Below are 23608 nucleotides of genomic sequence, written 5' to 3'. Positions count from 1 at the left end.
TTTTTATTTCATAAGTAAACTCATTGAAACTCCAAAAACTCAAAACTGTTTTTTTGAATTTTCTGTTTTTTATCTATTTGCATCAAATTTTTATACTGTAAAAAATATTTTCTTCCCAATTCTGCGTACAAAGGCATGTCTAAATCTTCCATTGCTCTAATTAAATCTTCTCCTGTCACTGTTTTTCTTGATTCTGCTTCGCAGATTTCCCTAGCTCTACATGTGATTATAGCAATGAATTCGCTTGCTGATCTTTGCATAAGTTCTTTTGCTTCTTTGGCGACTTTCGCTTCTTTTGGTATGGGTCTTTTCATTATTTTACCAATGTTGGCTACTGGTAATAATCTATCTGTAGATCTGAGTATTGGGTGTTGGTATTGTTGAGACATGGGGTACTTGATATTATTGTTATTAAAATAAGGGTGTTGATTCATGAAATAATTTTTTTTTATTTTTCGTTTTTATTTTTTTATATTTTGTGTTTCAAATTTAAAACAGTGTCTTAAAAATCAGAAGAGACAGGTCACGTTTACAAGACAAGTCATTTATATTCAGAAATAAAGACTTTTCTTGTTAAGTAGACATATAAATATTTTAAATAGGTAATGTCGTAGCCGATCAAATGCTGACCAATCATATTCTTACAAATGGACAGATTTGATTGGCTACAAAAAGTATTTAAAAACATTTCCGAAAGAGGGGATGGAAAATCCAAATAAAACATTTGACATGGCGACAACGACAAACAATGTCGGATGCTTCACAGGAGAAGCAGGTGAGGATGTAAATGTCTGGCTGAGAGACATAATGTTGGTAGGGGAAGTTTCGAAATGGACCAATGATCAATTCAAAACGGCATTGGTGAGCAAGCTCAGGGGGAAAGCATTATCATGGGCTTCCCAGACATTAGGCGGGAAAATGGAGACAGTCAGCTTAGAGGAAATACTTCATTTAATAAAGAAAAGATTTGGATCGTATAAGAACAACGATATAACACTAAGCAGGTTCCTCTCAATAATGGTCCCGGAAACGAGAGAAGATTACTCGCAGATGCTACAGGAAGCTACTGTAATATATGAGAGATCTCTTATAAATTTGGACGCTTTGTGCCAAATGGTAATTAATAAATCACCAATGGAGATAAAAGCTCTGTTATACCAGACCGCAACTACAGTCCAGACGTGGCAAGGATTTATACAAAAGGCGGAGGAGATATCGTGGATTCCATATCCCGATAAGATGTTAGCTAGGACTAAGCTACACGACAACGCGGGCAGAGGGCCCCACACTAATTTTTACAAAGAAAAAGGATTTAAAAGAAACATAACCCATGAAAAACTACCGCGGCATACTAATAAACGGTGCACACTCCACGGGGAATGTAACCATTCCACAAGAGACTGCAAAGCACTTACCATAATACTCAATAGAGAAAGAAACAACTTGAAGAGAAAAAATATAAATGCCGTTGAAGAATACGAAAGTGACGAGAAAGATCATGACAATAAAGAAATTGAATTCTATTTACATCATATACAAAATAGTTTTAACCCATTTTTTGTGGAAAGCCGTCTCTTTAATAAAAATACGAAAGTACTACTAGACACTGGGGCCGATGTTTCGGTCATAAATTACAATGATATTCCACAAGAAGAACGTAATAAGATTATTAGATATAATGGCGTAGTAAAAGGTATAGGAAATGAAATATTAAAAATAGAAGGCTATTTAAAAGACTGTATAATCGAAATCAATGGAAAAGGTGTGATCTTCTCACCCTTAATAATCAAAGACATAAAATATGTTATAATAGGAGCAAATGTAATATGCGACAATAAAAAACTGATTTTAGATATTCTAAATGCACCAAAATATAGAATCAACCAAATGTCGAATTCCGCATGTGATTTAGAAGAGAACAAAATTTTGAAAGAGTACGAGGACGTCTTCAAAACAGAAATAAGCGACTATAACCTCTGCACTGCAGGTAGTCATCGTATACAGACGAACAGTACGAAGATAATTTGCCAAAGGAACGGAAGAATACCAGTATCACAAGAAGAAGCCGTAAATGAAGAAATCAACAAACTCCTAGAACTTGGAATTTTAAGGGAAAGCAGAAGTCCCTGGTGTAGCAGAATACTGATGGTACCGAAGCCTGACAAAACATGGAGAATGTGCGTAGACTATAGAGGTCTGAATAGCATAACAGTAAAGGACGCATACATGACACCTAGAATCGACGAGATTTTTGACAGTCTATCAACTGCAACTATTTTTACAATACTGGACGCGACTAGTGGATTCCATCAAATTCCTTTACAAGAAGAAGACAAGGAAAAGACAGCATTTTCGTATAGGGGGAAATTATACGAATTTAATCGTATGCCGTTCGGACTATGTAACGCCCCAGCAACATTTCAAAGGGCAATGGACAATATATTCAGAAAAGAAAACCATAATTTTGTGATCCCATACTTAGACGATATTATAATATATTCAAGGAACAAGGAAGAACATAAGAAACATGTGAGAATAGTATTGGGAAAAATAAGAGCGGCAAATCTATCGCTTAATAAGAAAAAGTGTAAATTCTTTAGATCGGAAATAAAGATCTTGGGGAACGTCATTGGAAACGGAATCATAAAGGTAGACGAAACGCGCATTAAGGATATACAAGCGTACCCAATTCCTACCACCATAAAGGAATTAAGGAGTTTTCTAGGAATGGCCAACTATTGCAGGGATTTTGTGACAAAGATGGCAGAAATTACGGGACCCTTGTATGATGTACTTAAGGGCGAAAAACAGACATCTGGTAAAAAAATTAAACTTACTGACAAACAGCTGGATACGTTTAAAACCGTTAAAAAAGTACTAAGCCAAAATACAATACGTACACAGCCAAATTTTAAAGCTCCATTCATTCTGGTTACTGACGCATCTGAAACGGGAATAGGAGCAGTGCTGCTGCAAAAGAACAAAACTGGAGCTGAAAAAATGATAGCCGCCTTTAGCAAAAGACTAGATAATTGTCAGAAGAATTATTCAGTTACCGATAAAGAACTTCTTGGCTTGGTTAAAGGAATAGAACATTTTAGACATTACCTTTTGGGAAGCAAATTTACGCTCAGAACAGACCACAAAGCCTTAATCTATCTATGGACAGTGAAGGATCCAACTAGTAGGATTCTCAGATGGGCACTCAAATTGGCGGAATACGACTTCGAATTGGAGTATATAAAAGGAGAGCATAACATTGCTGATGGCTTTAGTAGATTTCACCAAGAGTGTGAAACATGTAACATTGATTTACATCAGTTATCGAATAATAATATCAACGACATACTAGAGGAGTACCATAAAATATCAGGGCATGGGACATCAAATACCATGAAATTTATGATTTCACAGGCACATAAGTGGAAAACAATGCACCAAGACATTTCGAAATTCGTAAGCAATTGCAAAACATGTCTTCGTTCGGGATATCAACGCGTGAAGACAAAGAACAAAGTAATACTTTCAGAAAGACCCAATCAGCTGTGGGAATTTGATCTGCTTGGAAAACTTTCGGACAACAGCGGAAGCGGATACATATTTGTAGCGATCGATCACTACTCTAAATGGATAGAAACCAAGATCTTACGAAGCAAAAAGAGCTGTGAAATATATAAGGCGATCGAAGAATTAATCATTAGTAAGCATGGGATACCCGAAAGAATCTTGACAGACAACGGCTTAGAGTTTGACAACAGCGTGGTACAAGCATTAGGTTCAAAGTATAATATATCATGGGAATTTTGTTCGCCATACCATCACCAGACTACAGGCGCGGTTGAGAGGGTCATACAAACATTGACGAACAAAATTAGAAAATTAGCAAACTATGGCGAAATTGGCTGGAGGAAAGTTGTCAAAGAAGCTACATTGGCAGTAAATCTATCGTTTAACCGATCAATAGGAACATCGCCGTACATTCTAAAATACGGTCAGCAAATAACAACAGCCATAGATGAGAGAATAGGAGTTACCCCTAAGACCTATACGAAGCAAGAACTTTTACGGAAGAGGGACTTAAACTTTAAAAAATACAGCAAATACATCGTTAAAGGGAAAAAAGATATAAAGCAAAAGTTTAAAATAGGAGAAGATGTTTTAGTTTACAGAGATTACCCAGGAAGTGGAAAGTTAGAAGCTAAATGGTCACCTGGTTATATTATTGTCAAAATTTTAAGTGAAGACGCATTTCTGGTAAAAAGGAAAAATTCAGCAGGCGAATTGAGAGTTAACATAAGTCATATTAAGAAGGACACGTCGAAGACTGATTGAGGGGGTGTCGTAGCCGATCAAATGCTGACCAATCATATTCTTACAAATGGACAGATTTGATTGGCTACAAAAAGTATTTAAAAACATTTCCGAAAGAGGGGATGGAAAATCCAAATAAAACATTTGACAGGTAAAAACTAAAAATAATTTGAGAAATTTATAAAACAGGCAAGAAGATTTTTTTACAATACAAAGACATATTTTTTAACTTTTTTTTAATTTATCTTTTACTTTCCATAATCCCGTCAACTCTAAGCAACTGTAACACTGCTTGAAAAGCAGAAGCATAAATTTGTTTTTTAACTGCCATAGGTTCAAGTATCACATTCCTCATATCTTCAATCTCCCCATTTACCCCATTAATTCCATTATAAGAATTTTTATTTATTTCTTTCTCAAGTAACTCAATTTTCATCAATGGATTAAACACGCCGCTATTTATCAACAGGACTGTTGGTATAACTTTTAAAGCTTCACACACTTTTTTATAAATACTTTTTTCCAGTGGATCTTTTGATTCAATTTCGCCTAATTTTTTACAAATGTTCATTTCTAAACATCCGCCACCCGGGACAAGTTTTGGGCTCACGATCAAATTTTTGGCTACTTTTGCTGCGTCCCAGAAATTTCTTTCTAATTCGTTCATGATGTCTTTAGTAGGTCCACGAATTATAACACTGCACGCTTTAGGTTGGACACATTGACCAAATTGCGAATAATATTCTTCGCCACATTTTAAATATTCAAAAAGTTTACACTTTTCTCCTACGTGTTTGTCTTCTAGATCTTCGATCCTGTTGACAATAGAAGCGCCTGTTGCTTTTGATAATCGAACTGATTCAGTTTTTTTAATTCTACGAATTGCAGTGACATTATTTTGATACAAAATTGACATAGCCAAATCACAAATGCTTTTCTCGCAGACTACAATGTCAGGTTTAACATTTAAAATATAAGAACACATGGTTCTGATCTGTTTTTCTTCCATTTCTAGTGCTTTAGTAAAATCTTCTTTATTTTTAAACTCGTAATTAGTTTGACTTTCGCCTTTTTTATATTCAAGTGGCGTATCTAAGATTATTATTCTTGGATTTTCTATTCTTTTTCTCATTTGTGGATGAATTATGTCTTTGTTTAAAATTATACCATCAAGTATGCCGCTTTGTATCATATTTCCTCCTAAAATTTTTTCTACTTTTATATTGTTTTTTAAGTCGCAGATTCCATTTTCCGTTATTTTTTTGACTACGTCATAAGCCATATTGTCAATTGGAACTTTCAAAATATTGCAGATCTTCGTCTCTACACTCGATCTTACGATCGCCTTAATGCTTTCTTCTGTATCTTGTAAATTTAAAGATAAATTTTCTACTACTTCCATTGCGATTTTATTGACATTATTAAGATAACCACAGACTTTTATAGGATGCGGAAATTTGCCTGTTTCTTTTATTTCTGTATTTAGTACATTAGACATGACTTGTAATATTTCTGATGCTAATATTACGACTGATGTGGTACCATCGCCTATTTCCTCGTCTTGAGTACGAGCCAGTTCGATAATCGAACGGGCAGAAGGATGAGAGACATCAATTTCTCTTAAGATACTGTTCCCATCATTAGTAATTTCTATACTGTTAATTTTTGTAATTACCATTTTTTGCATTGCTTTTGGTCCAAGACAAGTTTTGATCACCGAAGAAATCATAGCGGAGGCACTTGCGCTTTCTTGTTGGATTTGACTTGGTTTATCAGGAACAAGAATGTATAATTTTCTTGGCATTTGATTTTGCATTTTAGGGATTAAAAAAATAACGGAAAATCTTATTTTATTGAGAAAGTACTAAATATTAAAAACGGAAAATAAATCTTGTAAATTGTATTATGTTAAGTTAAATAGTTTTATTTCGATAATAAATCAAACCTTTTTAGTTATAATATTAGAAAGCAATGTTTTTATATGGGAATATTCATTTTTAAAAAGAACCCTGTTTATGCTAAAAACTATAAAAGAAAAAATTAACAGCATAAACAGATTGATGGAAAAAATCGAGTCAAATAAAAAACCGTCAATTATCGAATTATTAAAAAAAGAAATAGAAAAATTAAAAGAATTAAATAATGAATATAAAGACATTTTAGATTCTAAAAAAGTTATACATAAAGAAATAACAAATAAGAAAGTTCGATATTATTTACAAGATGGGTCTACCTATGTGATACGAGATAAATATAGATATCTTTATGATTCAAAGACTAAAGTCATAACATATGAATTTGATAATGGACAAATAGAAAGATCATATCCCAGTGGAATCAAAGAGATAAGATTTGTAGATGGATCAATAATAATAAAAAAAGATAATAAGGAATATGATGTAATAAATAAGAACACAACGAAAACTGAAATAAAATAAAAATGAACATATTTCAAATTAACATATTTCAAATTAACATATCAAATGAACATATTTCAAATGAACATATTTCAAATGAACATATCTTAAATGAACATATCTCAAATTAATATATTTCAAATTAACATTTAAATTTTTTTCATATAAATTTAGAGTTTAAAACAAACAAATTCTTGGCAAACTAATTTAAAATTTATTAAAATTAGTAAATCCAGAATTATAAAAATCTTCTCCAAAATTAACCACTGACAATAAACCCGTTTCTCCCCCGGAGCAATACATTGTCCCGTCTGTATTAACATCTACACAGTTTATAGTTCCATAATGCGTAGTATAAAATCCAATTTGCTCAGTAGTGACCACATCAAAGAATTTAGTGTCAAATTTATTTTTTCCTTTACTTTGTGTCACATCTCTCGCGTTTATTCCACCTACGCAAATTATTTTATCATTTGTCCCGAATATCACTGAGCAGTTTATTGGCTCTTCACACACAAAAGTCTTTATTGTGTTCAAATTTGCCATGTCCACTATTTTAGCCTGTGAGTCTATTGACGAACTTACTAAAAATGTTCTACACGCACTTGGCTTAATTTTCGTAATCTTACTTGTATGAACTTGTGCTTTATTAATTATCAAATTATTTCTAAGATCAAGTTGACAAATTGACCCGTCATCATTTGATATTAAAACATTATTTTGTGAATAATCTATTAATATTCCTGTAGGATTTGTATCTAAGCTTATTAGTTTATTGCTTTCTTTACTTCTACAGTCATACAGTAAAATGCATTTATCTTTGCCCATTGATCCATCACAGCCGATAATAAATAAATTCTCGTTTTTGAAGTTATCTGTGGCCTTTATTACACTTTTTATTTGTTCTTGGTTTATTTTGAGTCCTTTTTCTATGTCCCATTGGACGACCGACTGGTCTGCACTGCCAGTCAGCAGAAATTGCGAATTGTCGCTCAGCGAAAAGGAAAAAATTGAGCCGTCGTGCCCAGAAAAAGAGCCAAGAGGTGTGCCATCAGTGTAAAGAACATTACAAGTGGAATCTTTGGAAGATGTAAAAATCAAATCTCCGTCTTTATTAAATTTAAGATCAGTAATTGGTCTTTCATGGCATTTGACTTTAATCTGGCGGCCATTTGACGACTCACTTGACATTTTGCATTCACTTGACATTATACCCCTCAAAAAGGATGAAAAATTTAAAAAGGAAATGATTTTAGTGTAACAAAAAAAATTAAAAAATAATTTAACTTAAAAGACTTTTCAAAAGATTTTAAAATTTTTTAAATTTTTTTTTTTTAATAAAATTTTTTAAATTTCGCCTTTTAAGAAATTCTATTTTATAAAAAATTCAAGATTTCAACCTAACTGAAAAATATTTTTATTCTATTTCTTACTGTTTTATTTACTTAAGGACTCTAAATCTCTCTGTTCCTTGATCATTCAAAGCTTCTATTTTATTATCATAAACTAAAGTAAACAAAAGTGTACGGAGTTCAGTCTCCTTAACTTTACTATTTAAAAAATTCAACGTATTAATAAACTCTGTAATTTCTAATAAAGATGGATTATTAGAATATTTATTCATAGCATTCTCTTCATCAATACGCGTCTTCTTATCAATAAAATTATAAACAATTTTACTGACATTTTCCACGCACTCAACGTCCACGTCATTGTCATTAAACCAAAAGCCGCCTGTAACTTCATCAGAAGGAATTACATCAAAAAGTACATAAACTTTACGATTATTCTTCATATTCTTCATGCTTTTAATTATTCGCTTGTTTTCTAACTGACTCAACATTTTTAATATTAAATTTTGAGGCATATTAGTTTTTTCTCTAATGTCTTTAATCCACAAGCCTTCTGTGCCACTTTGACTTATCAAATTTATAATTAAACTTTCGTAATCATCAGAAGCATTTATTATCGCTTTATAAAAAATCTTGGGTCCGTTTTTATAGACCGTTAAAGTATTATTTTTTATTAATTTATTTAAAATTTTTACTAAAGACTCTTTGTTTAGATTTGGGTTCATAATCAAGATTTGTTCTTCTGTTACACCATTTTCATATGTTTTTATGAATTCGAGAAGCTTTTCCATTTGGGGGCGAAATTTTAAAAATTTGCCAACCATTTTAATTTTCAAAAAGTAAGCGCCAAGCTTGTTTGTGTTCTTATAACACAAAGAGCTTTTTTGAAATATATTACTAAAGATCATTTTTTATAGATTTAATCATCATCTCAAATTGCATTTTAGTTTTTATATTTTACATTTTCTAATTTATTGCATTTTCTAATATATTTTTTTTAATAGTTCGTTTTTAATTCTTTAACTGACATTTAGATTTTTAACCCCAAATGTCTTATTTTGTAATATTTAATACACGAGGAAACATTCTTTTCGAAGAAGGCTTACAACCAAACTTCTTAAAGAATGTCATATTATCAATTGATACTAATTCTTTAGTAGGAACTAAAACTGTCAGAGATGAAAAAGTAGAATACGAAATAAGAGGAAACATAGTTTACATGAGCGTAGGACATACACAACAAATACACGATCTCATTAACAAACAAAAAGAAACCAAAGAAGTCGAAAAAAAAGAAATCGAAACTGAAGAACAAAAACTTAATTATTCAACTACTTCTGTTATAAAACAGAAAATCATTGAAACTGTCAGTAAAAAAACTTTTAAAAAAGGTTTTAACCTTTTTACAAATAAAATCCATATTGAAGAACTTAAAGATAAAATGGAATTGCATCTTGTAAAAAAAAATGTAGATTACGATACTACAAAAATTTTAACAGAATGTGTAATTAATCAATTTAAAGATGAAAATATCGAATATGTCACGCCAGACATATTTAAAAAATATGTGTCTAACGTTTTACAAAAATTAATACCGTCAGTTGATCATGAAAAATTTTTAAAAAAAATTAAAAATAAAGATACGCCATTTTCAATATGCTTTGTAGGTGTCAATGGTGTAGGAAAAAGTACATCGTTGGCTAAAATTTGTTATTGGTTATTAGAAAATGATTTGAAAGTTTATATAGCAGCTTGTGATACTTTTAGAGCAGGCGCAGTTGAACAATTAAAAGTCCATGTTGACAGGTTTAGAGGAAGTGGACACAATGTCGGGTTTTATGAAAAAGGATACGGGAAAGATGACGCGTCAGTTGCACGCACGGCTGTACAAATAGCCACTAATGAAAAATATGATGTAATTTTAATAGACACTGCTGGTAGGATGCACAATAAATCGACACTAATGGACAGTTTGTCTAAGCTTATAAAAGTCAATGTACCAGATTATATTGTCTATGTAGGAGAAGCCTTGGTAGGAGCAGACAGTCTTGATCATATAAGAGAATTTAATAAGTTTATTGAAAAAGGAAATGCTAATAGGAAAATTGACAGTATAATTTTGACCAAAGTTGATACAGTGGATGATAAAATTGGACAAATATTGAATATGACATTTTCTAGTCACGCGCCTGTATTATTTTTAGGAACAGGTCAAACTAATAATGATCTAATGAAAATTGATTCTGATGATATTGTACAAAGCCTTTTGTCTTAAAATAAAATAATTTAATGTTTTTAAAAACCTTTGTTTATATAAAATAATTTGTGTAACTTTTTGTTTGCCTTATCATAAAAAAATTACTTTTTTTTACAAGCTAATATTTAACATATAGAAGTTGAATATCGCGCCGTAGTTTAAATTCTTTAAAAACCCAATATTAAATTCATTCTGATGATATTGTACTAATCAATTTAACTTTGAATAATGTTTTTTTAGGTAAAAAATTTTGGAGGTGGGGTACTTTAGACCCCCCCCCTTTGAAGCGCTTCAATTTTTTTTTCGAACCCCAAAATTGAAGTGCAAAAAAAAAGAGGAGCAAGAAAGGGACAAAAATTTCTTATCACTTTAAACATTAAAAATACAAAATAAATATATATTTATGCACACAATTATATTTTAATACAAGTTTTTACAATAATATAAACCAATAAGCTAATTTTGCCCTTCTGATTTTTTAGAATTGGGGACAAAAACGCTCCCCTCTGAGAGTGTTCACTTTATAATTTTGAACCCCAAAAACGAAGTGCAAAATAAAGGAGAAGCAATCATTAGTACTCAAATTACTTGCATCTTCAAACAGTAAAAATACCAAATAAATATATATTTGTATACGAAATCTAATTTAAAAAAAGATTATAACCATAAAACTATATAATTCTTTATAACTTAACATATTTAAATTAAATTTTTTGATTTAACAATATGTGTAGATCGTTGAACATTTATTTAAATTTTCTTTTATAAATAATATTTATAATTTTAATTGTTGGTTTATTATTAAAGTAGATTTTTGAAGAAAATCTACTTTAATAATAAACCAACAATTAAAAAAAATTGAAAAAATAAGAAGGGCGAAAAAAGACACAATACTTCAAATGATTATTATAACTAAATCTAAAATTAATTTTTGTATAAAAGCATATATTTATTTGTTATTTTTAATGTTTAAAGTGATAAGAAATTTTTGTCCCTTTCTTGCTCCTCTTTTTTTTTGCACTTCAATTTTGGGGTTCGAAAAAAAAATTGAAGCGCTTCAAAGGGGGGGTCTAAAGTATCCTTCACCCAAAAATTTTATATTAGAAAACAATTTTTTATTCATAAATGGGTTCCAACCCCATAAAATATTTAGAAGCTAAAGCTTTCTGTGCACTAATTCGCTCTATTGGATCATAAATAAATATTTCTCTAAGAAGAGATATCAAATTTGAATCAGTAGACAATATGTCTTCCAAATCGACCGGGTTATATTTAGGAAATGATTCCTGATAATTAGGTAGAGTCTCGACGCTCTTCCATTTTATATTATTAGGAGTTCCTAGTATTTTAAAAATTTTAAAAAGTTGGTCTATCTCAGAATCTCCTGCGAAAATCGGTCTTAATAATATTATTTCAGAGATGATACATCCTGCACTCCATACATCCACTGACGCGTCATAATACTTACTACCCAGTAATAACTCGGGCGGCCTGTACCAAAGTGTCACCACTTCAGTCGTGTAAGTTCTAAGCGGCACACTGGCCAGGCGGCCGAGCCCGAAATCCGCCAGTTTTAGATTCCCTTTAGAATCAATAAGAAGATTTTGTGGCTTAAGGTCACGATGAAAAATATTTTTAGAATGACAAAAATTTATGGCTGTTATAAGTTGAAAAGACATTTTCCTTAAGATATTTGGTTTTACAAGAATACTGTCACTATACAGACTGTCTAAATATTGTCTAAGATCCATGTCTATAAATTCGAAGACTAAATACATTTTATCATTATTGTAAATTACATCTTGTAAATTTACAATAGTAGAATGTTTCAGATTTTTAAGAAGTAATATTTCCCGGATAGTGGTAGGAGGAATTCCTTCTGATTCGTTTTCTAGTCTTATTTTTTTTAAAGCAACAATTTTTCCTGTTCTTCTTTCTTTAGCCTTATAAACTACGCCATAAGTTCCTTCTCCAATTTTCTCGATTTTTTGGAAAGAATCAGACATGGGGAAATAAAAAAATGTGGTCAAATATTTAATCAATGTTTTCAACTTTTAAAATTGATTTTTACAAAATCCACTTATTGATCAAAAATCTTTTTTTTAAAATTTTTAGCTTCAGATCGACTTCAATTTTCGCAAACTCTGACTCCATTTGAGCAACATAAAACACTTCATTAAAGATAGAAGTAAAGTTTAATGTAATCTAACAATATTAGAGTTATTAGTTGAATACATCAAATAAAAATAGAAGTATTAGTTTAATACATTAAAAAAACAATAGAGTTTAAAAAAAACAATAGAGTTTGTAAAAAGATAAAATTCAACATATTTTTTTTATTAACAACATGGAAAACACCCACATCCTTTGTCAACAGACTCCGCTTCTTTTATACTAAAAATATATTTCGCCGCCTCTTCAAATGTCTCATTTACATTTTGCCCAGTCAAGGCTGAACATTCTAAGAATTTACTCGCTTTTATTGAAACTGCCAAATCTTTCCCATCTTGTTCAGACACAAAATTAGTTTTATCAAGCGTCGGATCTTTGTCAGTTCTTAGATCAGTTTTCAAGGCTATTAAAAAGAATCCCGCGCCAGGGCAGTAATTTTTTATTTCCATTAACCATTTCCTGTTTATATTACTCAGTTTATTTTTGTTTTCTATAGTATAACAAATTAGTACTAGATCAGTGTCTCTGTAAGATAAAGGTCTTATCGTGTCATAATCTTCTTGGCCTGCGGTATCCCACAGGGCCAAGTTGACGATTTTCTGCTCTCCGTTTGAGGTTTGAATTAAGACGTCCTTGGCGAAATTGTCGACTACAGTTGGAACATAAGAAGCAGGAAATTGGTTTCTTCTGAAGACTTCTAGTAAACAAGTCTTACCACATGCGCCATCTCCTACTACGACGACTTTCCCAGATTTCTTGTCTTCATGACTGGCCATGTTTCAAGAAGTTATTTGTTTTTTATATTAAAAAAGGAGGTTTAAACTGATTGGTTTACTACGAAATTTGATGAACTAAATCATTGGTCAATAAATGAATTATAAATTTATTTATATTATAATATCTTAATACATTTTTATAATTAAAATATACATTGTTATATCTACATTGTTATATACATTGTTATATTGTTTTGGTTATTCTCATTTGTCTTTGGCTTTATTTTTTTTACCCTACTTATGAATGTCCCTGGTTTCACTGACGTAGAACGAGAAGTCGAAAGCTTAAGAAAAAGATCAAACATGTACACAGTTTTCAATATTCCAAACTTAGACCCCGTAACTTACAAGGTCATAAAAAATGGAGGCTTAGACTATAAAGGAGAACTAACTATCAATTATCAAGAAAATATTCTTAAAGAAATATTTGAAGAATGTATGGAAATTGTAAAGGCTAATTCGCCCTGTTATATAATTTATGACTTCGTATTTTATGATAAAGATTTGTGGAAAAATACTTTCTGTCTAATTTCTTATATTCCAGACTCACTTAAAATTAAAGAGAAAGTGGCTTACAGTACAAATGCCTTGACTTTAATAAAAGACATGAGAATTCCTCTACACATTTCTTGTACTAAAAAAGAGGAACTGACATTTAATGAAGTAAAAGAAAGATGCTCAAAATTCAGGCGATAAAGACCAATAAAATGTTTAATTGAATAAAGAGCAATATCTCTTTATAATAATATTTAGAATTAACAGTACAATATAAATATGTTTAATCTTAAAATTTTTTATTATGAAAACTTTTAACAAATTTATAAAGATTTATTACAAATTTATTGTTAAAAAGGTTTTTTTATCCTACAAATTTATAAAAAATTTTTATGTTTTTTCTTAAAAATTTTTACATTTGTAAATTTAAATTTCCAATGTCTTCTAGAAATTAAATCCTACAAATTTATCTTGCAAATTTCTAATGTATTTTTTTTAATCTTAAAAATTTTAAATGTAATTTTTTTTATCTTAAAAATTTCTAATGAATTTTTTTTAATCTTAAAAATTTCTAATGTATTTTTTTTAGAATTTCTTAAATACACATACCTCATAAAGACTTATAACCTCCAAATCTTCTTTACTTAGATCTCCACATTTCATTCTAACTGCCATTTCTCTATTAAATTTATAAGCCGATGAATAAAACTCATCAAATAATTCTCTTCTTACAAGTCTAATATTAAAAAAATCAAATAAACTTATCAACAACTTCATATCTACGAAATATTCAATACAATCATCTATACAATCAGTCAATGTAAAATAATATTCATTTCCTTCTCCACTATACCGAATTCTAAAAAATTTATTATTCAATTTATCTTCTTTATACCTACGCAAAATTTCTTCTTTGTTAGGAACAGTAAAAATGAAATAACCACCTATTTTCAAATGTCTATTGATATTTCCGACTGTAATCTCGCAAGATTTTACTGAGGAAAAGGCGTAGTGCAGGCTAAACTGACAAGAAATTGTATCAAATTCTTTTTTTAAATTAAAAACAGTATTGTAAACATCTAGAGAATCAAAATAACATCTGAAATCACTAGATCCACAATTGTGTCGCAATCTTGCGTCATAAACAGATGCTTCGGAAATATCGAGGCCGTAATATTCAGAAATATTTGAAGCTGAAAATTTTTTTAAGTCTCCGCCTCGGCCGCAGCCCAAATCTAAAATTGACATTTTGGGACGGACATAATAACGAATTAAAATTGCTTTAATGAAATTATTAATATAACGAATATTAGCAGTCTCAGAGTCGTGTCTTACATGAGATTTCCTCTTAAGATTATTGTAATGTTCACGTATTTCCATAAGGGGCAAGTTTATTAGCTATTCAAATTAAGCAAATTTGTTATTTAAAAAAAGCGTAATCAACATTTAAAAGAAGCGATATTTATTATTTAAGGAAATTAATTCTATAAATAAAACAAATGTAAAAAAACAAGTAAATTTAATTTCTTCGCTTTTTATGTTTCTTAAAAACTCCTGCTGCTCTTAATTTTTCTTGATTATTTTCTTTTTTTATTTTTTTGTGTTCTTTCAACATTTTTATATGTTTAAAATTCAAAGTCGTCTTCTTAACAGTCGCTCCAAGATGTACAATTTTCCTCTTTAATAAGTTATTTCTCTCTTTTGGTGTCCGTGTATCCTCTATATATTTCTGTATGTCTTTCATACATCCTTCTAGTTCTTTTCTTGACATGGTCTAAAAATTCATGCAATTTTTATTTCGATTTTTTTTGCCCCCAATGAACGGCTTATTTGCAGCAAATGATTTAATAAAATCGCGCAAAGTAAAAAGAAGATCGGACCCGTATTACAGGAAGAAGATTCTTGGTACAAAATACAAGCACTCTAAGATTGGTAATGGACCACAAGCCAAGGGTATTGTACTAGAAAAAACTGGTGTAGAAGCTAAACAGCCAAATTCGGCTGTAAGAAAAATCGTCAAGATTCAGTTGATCAAAACTGGCAAGAAAATTTCTGCTTTTGTGCCACATGACGGGTCTCTGAATTACATTGAACTTAATGACGAAGTTGTGGTAGAAGGATTTGGTAAGAAAGGACATTCTTGTGGAGATATTCCAGGAATATCTTATAAAGTAGTAAAAGTCCAGAATGTTTCTTTATTGGCACTTTTTAAAGGAAAGAAAGAAAAACCAAGTCGATAAATAAATTCTTAACTTATTTTTTTACTTTTTGTTTACCCCAAAATGCCTAGCATTACAATTGTAATTTACGACAACGGGTTGTCTTCTCAGAATCAAGACTATCTGCCTAGTAGAAGCATTTTACAAAAGGAATTTATTCAATCTTTGATAAATAAAAAATTTGATTTGGACTCTGAATCCATGGTCGGGATTATTCCTGTTTGTCAAGAGCAATATAATGACTTGATTACGCCGACAAAACAAAGAGACTATTTGTACACATTTTTAAACAAATGTGGTTTGTATAAAAATCCCGACTATGTCAGGCCTTTAAGCCAAAGCATCAACGCTTTTAAACAAAGAGAAATTAATAATAAAAATTTAATTTTTTTTATTGGTACCAAAATTGAACAATCTAAAGAAGATCAAATGTATGGAAAGATTTTCGAACTCTTAACTTGTGGAATAAATGTGACTGTGGTGTGTTTCGGAGAAGGACTGTGCTATTTTGAATCTATGAGTAATGAAATTGACTGTTTTAATTTTAAAGTTGTCAGAGTGTCGCCTCAAGACGATTACAATAATATCTACGGCTTAATAAACGAGAACGAAGAGGAAGAAGATCCAGAATTAGCAGAAGCTATAAGACAATCTCTAGCAGATCAAAAAAAATAAAATGTTAAAATTTTTTAAGCCTTTTAATGGAAAAGTCAAAATCTTCTGAATTGTCTTACGAATTTCCAGAACCAAATGGAAATATTGTAGACACAGAACGGAAAATCAAAACTTATTTAAGGAAATATTCTATAAATTTACCAGTGGAAAAAGATATAGAACGATTTTCTGATAAATATAACGAATCAGTACTTGTCAATAAAGAAACAGTAAAAAACTATTTGTATTCTGAATTGATGCCTCCTGAAATCTGCGAATACTTCCAGTTTAACGAGAAATTAGACGTAGAAGAAATTGATAAAGAAAATATTTCTGATCTGGAATGGGACTCGGAAGAAGAAGAGGAAGACGGAAGAAGCTCTGAAGATGGAGACTATAAAATTACTGGTGAAGATGATGAAGATTCAGAAGCCAGTGCACACGAAGAAGGAGATGTTTTATAAAAAAAATAAAAATAAATTTTTTTTGACCCGTTTTATGAATTTTGAAGACAAAAAAATCGACAGACAAATCGTAAAAATTTTAAAAGATAAAAATATGTGTTTTATGACTCCTATACAAGCGAAATCTATACCTTTGATTATAAATGGCCATGATATGTTAGGAATATCTCAAACTGGAACTGGTAAAACTCTTGCTTTTCTTGTACCAATTATTCATAATCTTCTACAAGCTAATAAAACTTTTTACTGTTTGATAGTCACGCCAACACGGGAACTCGCAATGCAAATTGATAAAACAGTCAAAATTTTTAATTCTTTAAATGTTCGAAGTGAAGTTTTAATTGGTGGAGAAAAAATCGAAGATCAGATTTCTAGACTGAAATCTCATCCTCATATTGTTATCGGAACACCGGGTCGAATATTTAAAATAGGTCAAAATTTGCATCTGAACAGATTTAGAGTTCTTGTTTTGGACGAAGCAGATAAATTTTTTGAAGAAGATTTTGTAACTGAGACGGAACATATTTTTAGTAATTTAAGAAAAAAAAGACAAATATTGCTTTTTACGGCTACTATAACTGAAAATTTACAGCGAAAATCTCTAGAAATTTGTAAAAATTTTAAAGAAATAAATTTTGCTATTGAAGAAAAAGTCGAAAAATTAGAAGAATCGTATTTTTTTGTTCCTAGAAAATACAAAGAGTGTTTTTTATATTCATTTCTTGCTACTAAAAAAGATTTAAAAATTATTATTTTTGTAAATATGAAATCTACAACTACGCTCATATCAAAGTTAATGAAAATGATGAATATTGACAACGAGGCACTTAATGGCGACCAAGAACAACAAAAGCGTAATGAAATAATAGACGGGTATATAAAAAATAAATATAATGTCCTAATTATTACAGATGTCGGAAGTAGAGGCTTAGATGTTTGCGATGTTGACGTTGTAATAAATTTCGATTTACCACAAAATAATAAAGATTATGTCCACAGAGTGGGAAGAACAGCGCGAGCCGGCAAAAACGGCATGTCTGTCACTTTAGTTACACAATATGACGTACCACAATTTCAAATACTTGAAAAACATTTAAATAGAAAATTGGGGTTATTGCCGTACGATGAACAATTTAAACAATATGAAGATATTTTAGAAAAACATTTATTGAAAGTAAAAGAAGAAATCAAATTTGAAAAGGAAGGAAAGAAAGAAGACCACCCAAAAAAATATAAAAAATAAAAAAAAAAACTTAGTTGAATTTTGTATGAAATACTGTAATTTTTAAGTTAAATATAACAAATAAAAATTTTTACTCAACTAAAATAAATATAAAAAAAATTTATATTTTTAAAAATTAAATTTTAATTTAATAAATCCATTTTTGTTGTTTTTCCAGAAATATTTATATCCCAATTAAATTTAGTACCAATATTTATAACTTTAGTAGGCCCTACGTCTCTACAAAAAGGATCAAATAGGTCAGAGCGAATTATATAAAAATCTGGAGCCACGGGCATATGAAGACATGAGAAATCATACTTGACTTTTTTGACGTCTAAAATCGGCAAAAAAGATCTTTGAAAAATCAGGTGATAGCACAATCTTTGTATTTTATCTTCAGAAAAAAGTAAATCTCCACAAGGATCATTTTTGGGAATATTTTCATTTTCCACTATTTCCATGTCATTTAACAAGTCAAGAACTTTCAGCGTGTTAACACAAAAAAGCTTTTCATTTATTTTAAACGAACAAGGATTATTTAATGAAACACAAATATTTTTATCATTTGGTTTTGGATTCATAGGATACATTTCTATACAATCTTGTTCTTCCATAGTAGGAATGTGTAAAATGTAAGCAGCCGAGTTGTCTTTCTTCAAGTTTTCTGGTACATCACATCCTATAAAAATGACAATATCACTTTTATAATTTATTTTTTCTGATGGTTGGCCAATAATTTTAATTGTACAGTTTAAATTAGATTTTGTTTCTTCGTAATCTAAACAAGGCATACAGTGCACATTTTCTACCATTAATTCGTTGTTCCCAAAGTTTTTACCTTTGATGGCCACAAGTTGGCCGTTGAATAAAGAATAACGTCTAAAAAATTCGAAATTTAGTTTAACTGTCAATTTGTCATTATAAATGTACAAGTCTTTTTCTGAATTGACATAAATCATTCCATATGTGTAGAAAGATTCTTTACATTGAGAATTGGCTGGCTTGAAATCTTTTTTCAAAAGATCTTTGAAGCTTGTTTTTGAACTATCAAGTCTAGATTTTAAGTAAATTTGTAGGTCAGAGCGTTTTAGAAAAAAGTATTTGATTTTAAATGGGCTGTCATACGTTAGTTTTACTGGCTCTTTTTTCTTTAAGATGTTCAAGAATTCTTCCTCAGAAGGCATACGGTAATATTAAAAATTTTTTAAAATAAAACATCAGCTTGTATGTTTCTAATGTAAAATCAAACTATTCACTTGGTACATTACAAGAATATACTTAGTTCATTGTATAAACCAAAAATATAGTAAACATATGGCTACTCAGTGTGATTGTATGCTTGCAAATGATTTTATGAGGCGGCACTGTGCGCTCAAATTACAGTTGTGTAAGACGAAAGGATGATCCTACGCTAAAAGAATCAGAGACAACTCGGCCAAAGTGTATAGCTCAAGAACAAATTCAGATACAAGTCGACGGAAGCAAGTATAAAAATAAAGTATAATAAGCAGGACATATTACTTGTAATGAGAAGTACCATAAATGCTTAAAAATTTTTGATTTAAGAAATCTGCATGAGGCAGATACGGTAAAAAAACATAAATACGACTTACAATTGAATAAGAGATGTAAATATAACTAATTTCCACTGCGCACGCACCAATAAGTCATATCAGAACCATAAAAAGGCCCATGATATTGTGAAAATGACTTTGTAAAGCCTAACTATGTCAAACATAATGGGCTTGATACTATGGGAAGGTCTATTCGACAGTACAACATGGATATTTAGAAGAAGTTTAAGATTGATACCAAGAAAGCAGCGTATACTGTGAAATTAGAATGATATTGGATGGTTTAGTTTTAAGATCAATGTTACATTAATTTGTATTGGCTTAATGCTGCACTAGATGTTTCGTTAAACCTGTCTTTCGATTTTTTAAATGCGTATTAAAGTTGACGCATGTTTTTTAACTTACAATATTCAAGCCTTCCGGCACTTTATGTATCGTTTTAAATTTCTATATTTTGAATCAGCTTGAATTTGTCCACTTAACCCTAACATTTGTTTTGTCGATTAATTGTTTACCATGCCATCTCAGGTACAAAAAAAATCGACTTATACATAAAGTCTGTATGGTTTGAGTCAAAACATATATTGTTTTCCTTTTAAATATTTTTTTAGAAATCGTATATGTTTTTAAAATTCTGAAATGTAAATATTTTTCTAATTTAAAAATTTACTTTCGGATAATATTTTTCTTACGAATAATTTCTTTTCTACGTGCGTTTTATTACTTTTTTGTTTTTTAATCTCAAAATCATCTTAGTTAAGATTTATTTCTTGGTTTTTAATGAATAGTTTCTGGTTTATTGTATATTATTAAATATAAAGCCGTGTTTAATATCTCATTTATAGGATATAAAATTGGTTAGAATATTTTTTATTGATAAAAATTCAATTAAGTTTCGGTAATATTAATTTATCACAATTAAAAAGAAGTAATAAATTTGATGATTTAATAATCAATTTTAATTTTATGTTTTTTTTGGTAATGGTATTGTCGACCTCGAATATATTATATTTAGATAGGTTTATTTCCTTTATTTTGGATTACATAACTAATACATAACAAGTTTACATATCTATGACATAAATATGACGCACATTGTTGTAGAAATTATTGTAGTTCCTTTTCAAGCATAACAGTTTTTTATTTAACTTATGAAGCGTTATTGTATCTTACATATTGTTGTTATAATTTTAAGAGTAGTTTTTTGGACATTAATTGCTTTGTTAATGTTTCCCCAAGAATTTCTTATATATACATACTTATCTAGTCATAATTCTTGTGGCTCTTTTTTCGCGCTCTTAATACGACTTTTTTTTATGTCTAAAAGTTATTTTTAATCATCATTACATCAGTAAAGACTTGCAGATACGAAACTAAAAATAACAATTACATATAAAAAAGAAATCAGGGCATTTTAGACTTTACATGTGTTTAGATGATACAAATTCATTTATATTAATTTTTTTTATTTTTTATTTCGTCATTTATTACTCCGCCGAGAAATAGAATAAATTTTTTATAATATGTCGCTTGTTTGTTCTTATCAGACTCCACAAAATCGATATTCTTAGCGTAAAAGCCTTTCGCTCCTTTCATTAAATGAAATGTCAAAATCATATCTGTCATTATATACAATTCATTATGTAAATTATTGATAGAAGTAAAATGAAAGAAAATATCCTGTTCGATCTGGTCGCAAATAATAAATCCATAGCCTTTTTTATTATTAAAAAACTTAATTTTCCCATTGTATAAATTATCAATGTCGTTAGTTCGTTTCATTAATTTAATCCTTATTGATGTATTTTTTTATTTTTTATATTTAATAAAGGCTTATTATTGAAAATATAGATTTGAGATCTAAAATTTGATTACAAAAAGAGATTTGTTATACAAATCGGACTGTAATTTAATTTAAAATGAATCAATCTCAAATGTTTGATATCAGATTATTGATAGTTTAAAAATTACATTTAGATAAGAAATGAGTATAAGATGAGTAAATATAAGAAATTTCTTTTGATGATTTGTTCTAAATCATAATAATCTAAAATTAAAAAAAATAAAGAGCCTATAGAATTTTAAAACACATGGGATTGATTAAAAAAATCAGGATATTTTATTCTGATTTTTTTGTAAATATTTAATGATCTAAGTTGTATAAATTTTACACTGCGAAATCTCCAACAAATTAAAAAAAACGAATTTTATTTATTTTTTCTAACCCCTTAAGATATAATAATAAAATATTTCAAATTTGACTTAAAAATGTTTTCTGTTTTTTTAAATGGATTTTATAGTTAATTTTAATTATTTTTCACTATTTATATATTTTTTATAAATATTTAATAATACAATAAATTTTACCCATGTACAGCCTTAGAGAGCTCAAAGATCTTTCAATCTTATCAGATGATGATTTTAAATCTTCCTTGCAATTAATTTATCCTTCAAATCGTATAAATTTAAAAATTTTATTAGAAATTGAGCGAAGAAACATCCGAAATGATTCTAAAATTTTAAAATATTTATTGGAACTTAGAAGATTAAAAATACAACCTTGGTCTGTAGAAAGACTTCTTTTATCTCTTTATGATTTAAATCATCCTTCTATAAGATTTCGAGATCCGCCTTATGTGTTTGAAAGTCTTTCTAATTTAATTGATTTTAAGGTAAACGAGGTGATCAAAAGTATTAAATCAAAAAAAATTGATTTTGATTTTATTAATTTTATAAAATTTTTAGAAAATTTAATATTTAATTTAAACATGGCCGATAAGAAAAATAAAGAGAAGATTTTATTAGAAAACAAGAAGTTACTGGTAAAATTGATCATTATTATTTATAAGATATCAAATAAAGGCGGAGATAAAATTTTGAGTTTATTTAGTAGCGGAAAATTTAATTTTAAAGAGACGTGGCTTTTCGCTTTAAAATATAAAAATGTTGGTAATCTCATTTTGTTTATTATTCTAATTAACTTACCAGAATGTAAAGATTATAATTTTCAAGTATTAGAAAAGTCGCTAAGAGAAAGAGTTTTTAAAAATGATAATAATTTGGATTATAAAGAATATTATAAAGTTATAAATGATATGTACAGGAGATATAATCAAAATGAAGAAGATAAAAATGAAGATATAAAAGTCCCGGAAGTCGTTATTCATGAAGAAATAAAAACCTTTTCTTTTAAAATAAAAAAATCCCAAAAAACCCAAGACGAGAAATCTTTAGAGTGGTACAAAGCCAGAACAGAAAATTAGTAAAATTAAAAATTTTATTTAAATAGCTCCTGATTGTCCTGCGATTTTAATGGCATCTCCGTCATTTTTAAGTTTGGCGTAGGCCTTTTTTCTTCCCTTAAAGTCAATGAGGGTGTTCACTTTTATACAAGGGCACCCGTACAATTTAGTGACAGCATTTCTTATTTGTCTCTTATTAAATTTCTTATCTACTATAAGTACCAAAGTATTATGCATTTCTACATTTCTCATTGCTTTCTCAGATGTATGAATATTTTTGATAATGTCTTGTGGGACTATGTCTGGTTTTGGAATTATTCTTTTTGTTTCTTTTTTTACTGTTTCCATTTTGAGGGCAAAAAAAACTAAAAAAATAAGTAAGAAATTTAACTAACTAAAATTACAAGACAAAAATGAGTGAACCCCTGTATTTTAAAAATATATAAATTA

The 23608-nt window shown here is 29.4% G+C and overlaps 19 protein-coding genes across 19 annotated transcripts; 8 read left to right on the top strand and 11 right to left on the bottom strand.

Moving 5' to 3' along the window:
• Window positions 1-20: 20 nt before the first annotated feature.
• On the bottom strand, window positions 21-389 carry VNE69_07267 (CBFD-nfyb-HMF domain-containing protein; the record flags this gene model as incomplete). The annotated part of the gene is made up of 1 exon (XM_065474274.1): window positions 21-389. The coding sequence occupies one exon, from the start codon at window positions 387-389 to the stop codon at window positions 21-23; it is 369 nt and encodes a 122-aa protein (XP_065330346.1).
• A 4163-nt stretch (window positions 390-4552) lies between these two features.
• Window positions 4553-6127, bottom strand: VNE69_07266 (T-complex protein 1 subunit gamma (CCT3); the record flags this gene model as incomplete). The annotated part of the gene is made up of 1 exon (XM_065474273.1): window positions 4553-6127. One exon carries the CDS (start codon window positions 6125-6127, stop codon window positions 4553-4555), a length of 1575 nt encoding a protein of 524 aa, XP_065330345.1.
• Window positions 6128-6326: 199 nt separating this feature from the next.
• On the top strand, window positions 6327-6749 carry VNE69_07265 (uncharacterized protein; the record flags this gene model as incomplete). The annotated part of the gene is made up of 1 exon (XM_065474272.1): window positions 6327-6749. The coding sequence occupies one exon, from the start codon at window positions 6327-6329 to the stop codon at window positions 6747-6749; it is 423 nt and encodes a 140-aa protein (XP_065330344.1).
• A 186-nt stretch (window positions 6750-6935) lies between these two features.
• On the bottom strand, window positions 6936-7937 carry VNE69_07264 (eukaryotic translation initiation factor 3 subunit I (EIF3I); the record flags this gene model as incomplete). Its single annotated transcript, XM_065474271.1, has 1 exon — window positions 6936-7937. One exon carries the CDS (start codon window positions 7935-7937, stop codon window positions 6936-6938), a length of 1002 nt encoding a protein of 333 aa, XP_065330343.1.
• Window positions 7938-8169: 232 nt separating this feature from the next.
• Window positions 8170-8871, bottom strand: VNE69_07263 (DNA-directed RNA polymerase III subunit RPC6; the record flags this gene model as incomplete). Its single annotated transcript, XM_065474270.1, has 1 exon — window positions 8170-8871. One exon carries the CDS (start codon window positions 8869-8871, stop codon window positions 8170-8172), a length of 702 nt encoding a protein of 233 aa, XP_065330342.1.
• A 257-nt stretch (window positions 8872-9128) lies between these two features.
• On the top strand, window positions 9129-10355 carry VNE69_07262 (signal recognition particle receptor subunit alpha (SRPRA); the record flags this gene model as incomplete). Its single annotated transcript, XM_065474269.1, has 1 exon — window positions 9129-10355. The coding sequence occupies one exon, from the start codon at window positions 9129-9131 to the stop codon at window positions 10353-10355; it is 1227 nt and encodes a 408-aa protein (XP_065330341.1).
• Window positions 10356-11452: 1097 nt separating this feature from the next.
• VNE69_07261 (cyclin-dependent kinase) lies at window positions 11453-12343 on the bottom strand (the record flags this gene model as incomplete). The annotated part of the gene is made up of 1 exon (XM_065474268.1): window positions 11453-12343. The coding sequence occupies one exon, from the start codon at window positions 12341-12343 to the stop codon at window positions 11453-11455; it is 891 nt and encodes a 296-aa protein (XP_065330340.1).
• A 333-nt stretch (window positions 12344-12676) lies between these two features.
• On the bottom strand, window positions 12677-13285 carry VNE69_07260 (Rho GTPase; the record flags this gene model as incomplete). Its single annotated transcript, XM_065474267.1, has 1 exon — window positions 12677-13285. One exon carries the CDS (start codon window positions 13283-13285, stop codon window positions 12677-12679), a length of 609 nt encoding a protein of 202 aa, XP_065330339.1.
• Window positions 13286-13525: 240 nt separating this feature from the next.
• On the top strand, window positions 13526-13981 carry VNE69_07259 (putative ADF actin-binding protein; the record flags this gene model as incomplete). Its single annotated transcript, XM_065474266.1, has 1 exon — window positions 13526-13981. One exon carries the CDS (start codon window positions 13526-13528, stop codon window positions 13979-13981), a length of 456 nt encoding a protein of 151 aa, XP_065330338.1.
• Window positions 13982-14365: 384 nt separating this feature from the next.
• On the bottom strand, window positions 14366-15160 carry VNE69_07258 (mRNA cap guanine-N7 methyltransferase; the record flags this gene model as incomplete). The annotated part of the gene is made up of 1 exon (XM_065474265.1): window positions 14366-15160. The coding sequence occupies one exon, from the start codon at window positions 15158-15160 to the stop codon at window positions 14366-14368; it is 795 nt and encodes a 264-aa protein (XP_065330337.1).
• A 139-nt stretch (window positions 15161-15299) lies between these two features.
• Window positions 15300-15551, bottom strand: VNE69_07257 (uncharacterized protein; the record flags this gene model as incomplete). Its single annotated transcript, XM_065474264.1, has 1 exon — window positions 15300-15551. The coding sequence occupies one exon, from the start codon at window positions 15549-15551 to the stop codon at window positions 15300-15302; it is 252 nt and encodes an 83-aa protein (XP_065330336.1).
• A 46-nt stretch (window positions 15552-15597) lies between these two features.
• Window positions 15598-16020, top strand: VNE69_07256 (ribosomal protein uS12; the record flags this gene model as incomplete). The annotated part of the gene is made up of 1 exon (XM_065474263.1): window positions 15598-16020. The coding sequence occupies one exon, from the start codon at window positions 15598-15600 to the stop codon at window positions 16018-16020; it is 423 nt and encodes a 140-aa protein (XP_065330335.1).
• Window positions 16021-16062: 42 nt separating this feature from the next.
• Window positions 16063-16674, top strand: VNE69_07255 (proteasome subunit RPN10 (RPN10); the record flags this gene model as incomplete). The annotated part of the gene is made up of 1 exon (XM_065474262.1): window positions 16063-16674. One exon carries the CDS (start codon window positions 16063-16065, stop codon window positions 16672-16674), a length of 612 nt encoding a protein of 203 aa, XP_065330334.1.
• A 26-nt stretch (window positions 16675-16700) lies between these two features.
• On the top strand, window positions 16701-17117 carry VNE69_07254 (uncharacterized protein; the record flags this gene model as incomplete). Its single annotated transcript, XM_065474261.1, has 1 exon — window positions 16701-17117. One exon carries the CDS (start codon window positions 16701-16703, stop codon window positions 17115-17117), a length of 417 nt encoding a protein of 138 aa, XP_065330333.1.
• A 34-nt stretch (window positions 17118-17151) lies between these two features.
• VNE69_07253 (ATP-dependent RNA helicase) lies at window positions 17152-18360 on the top strand (the record flags this gene model as incomplete). The annotated part of the gene is made up of 1 exon (XM_065474260.1): window positions 17152-18360. The coding sequence occupies one exon, from the start codon at window positions 17152-17154 to the stop codon at window positions 18358-18360; it is 1209 nt and encodes a 402-aa protein (XP_065330332.1).
• A 122-nt stretch (window positions 18361-18482) lies between these two features.
• Window positions 18483-19526, bottom strand: VNE69_07252 (DNA polymerase alpha subunit B; the record flags this gene model as incomplete). Its single annotated transcript, XM_065474259.1, has 1 exon — window positions 18483-19526. One exon carries the CDS (start codon window positions 19524-19526, stop codon window positions 18483-18485), a length of 1044 nt encoding a protein of 347 aa, XP_065330331.1.
• Window positions 19527-21371: 1845 nt separating this feature from the next.
• On the bottom strand, window positions 21372-21698 carry VNE69_07251 (cold shock protein; the record flags this gene model as incomplete). The annotated part of the gene is made up of 1 exon (XM_065474258.1): window positions 21372-21698. The coding sequence occupies one exon, from the start codon at window positions 21696-21698 to the stop codon at window positions 21372-21374; it is 327 nt and encodes a 108-aa protein (XP_065330330.1).
• A 587-nt stretch (window positions 21699-22285) lies between these two features.
• VNE69_07250 (uncharacterized protein) lies at window positions 22286-23179 on the top strand (the record flags this gene model as incomplete). Its single annotated transcript, XM_065474257.1, has 1 exon — window positions 22286-23179. One exon carries the CDS (start codon window positions 22286-22288, stop codon window positions 23177-23179), a length of 894 nt encoding a protein of 297 aa, XP_065330329.1.
• Window positions 23180-23197: 18 nt separating this feature from the next.
• On the bottom strand, window positions 23198-23506 carry VNE69_07249 (ribosomal protein uL23; the record flags this gene model as incomplete). Its single annotated transcript, XM_065474256.1, has 1 exon — window positions 23198-23506. One exon carries the CDS (start codon window positions 23504-23506, stop codon window positions 23198-23200), a length of 309 nt encoding a protein of 102 aa, XP_065330328.1.
• Window positions 23507-23608: the final 102 nt, after the last annotated feature.

The sequence above is a fragment of the Vairimorpha necatrix genome, chromosome 7, assembly GCF_036630325.1.
Source record: "Vairimorpha necatrix chromosome 7, complete sequence".
In the NCBI taxonomy this organism is placed as follows: Eukaryota; Fungi; Microsporidia; family Nosematidae; genus Vairimorpha; species Vairimorpha necatrix.
Note: the sequence above shows the minus strand (reverse complement) of the source record. Positions and strands in the feature narration are given on the sequence as shown.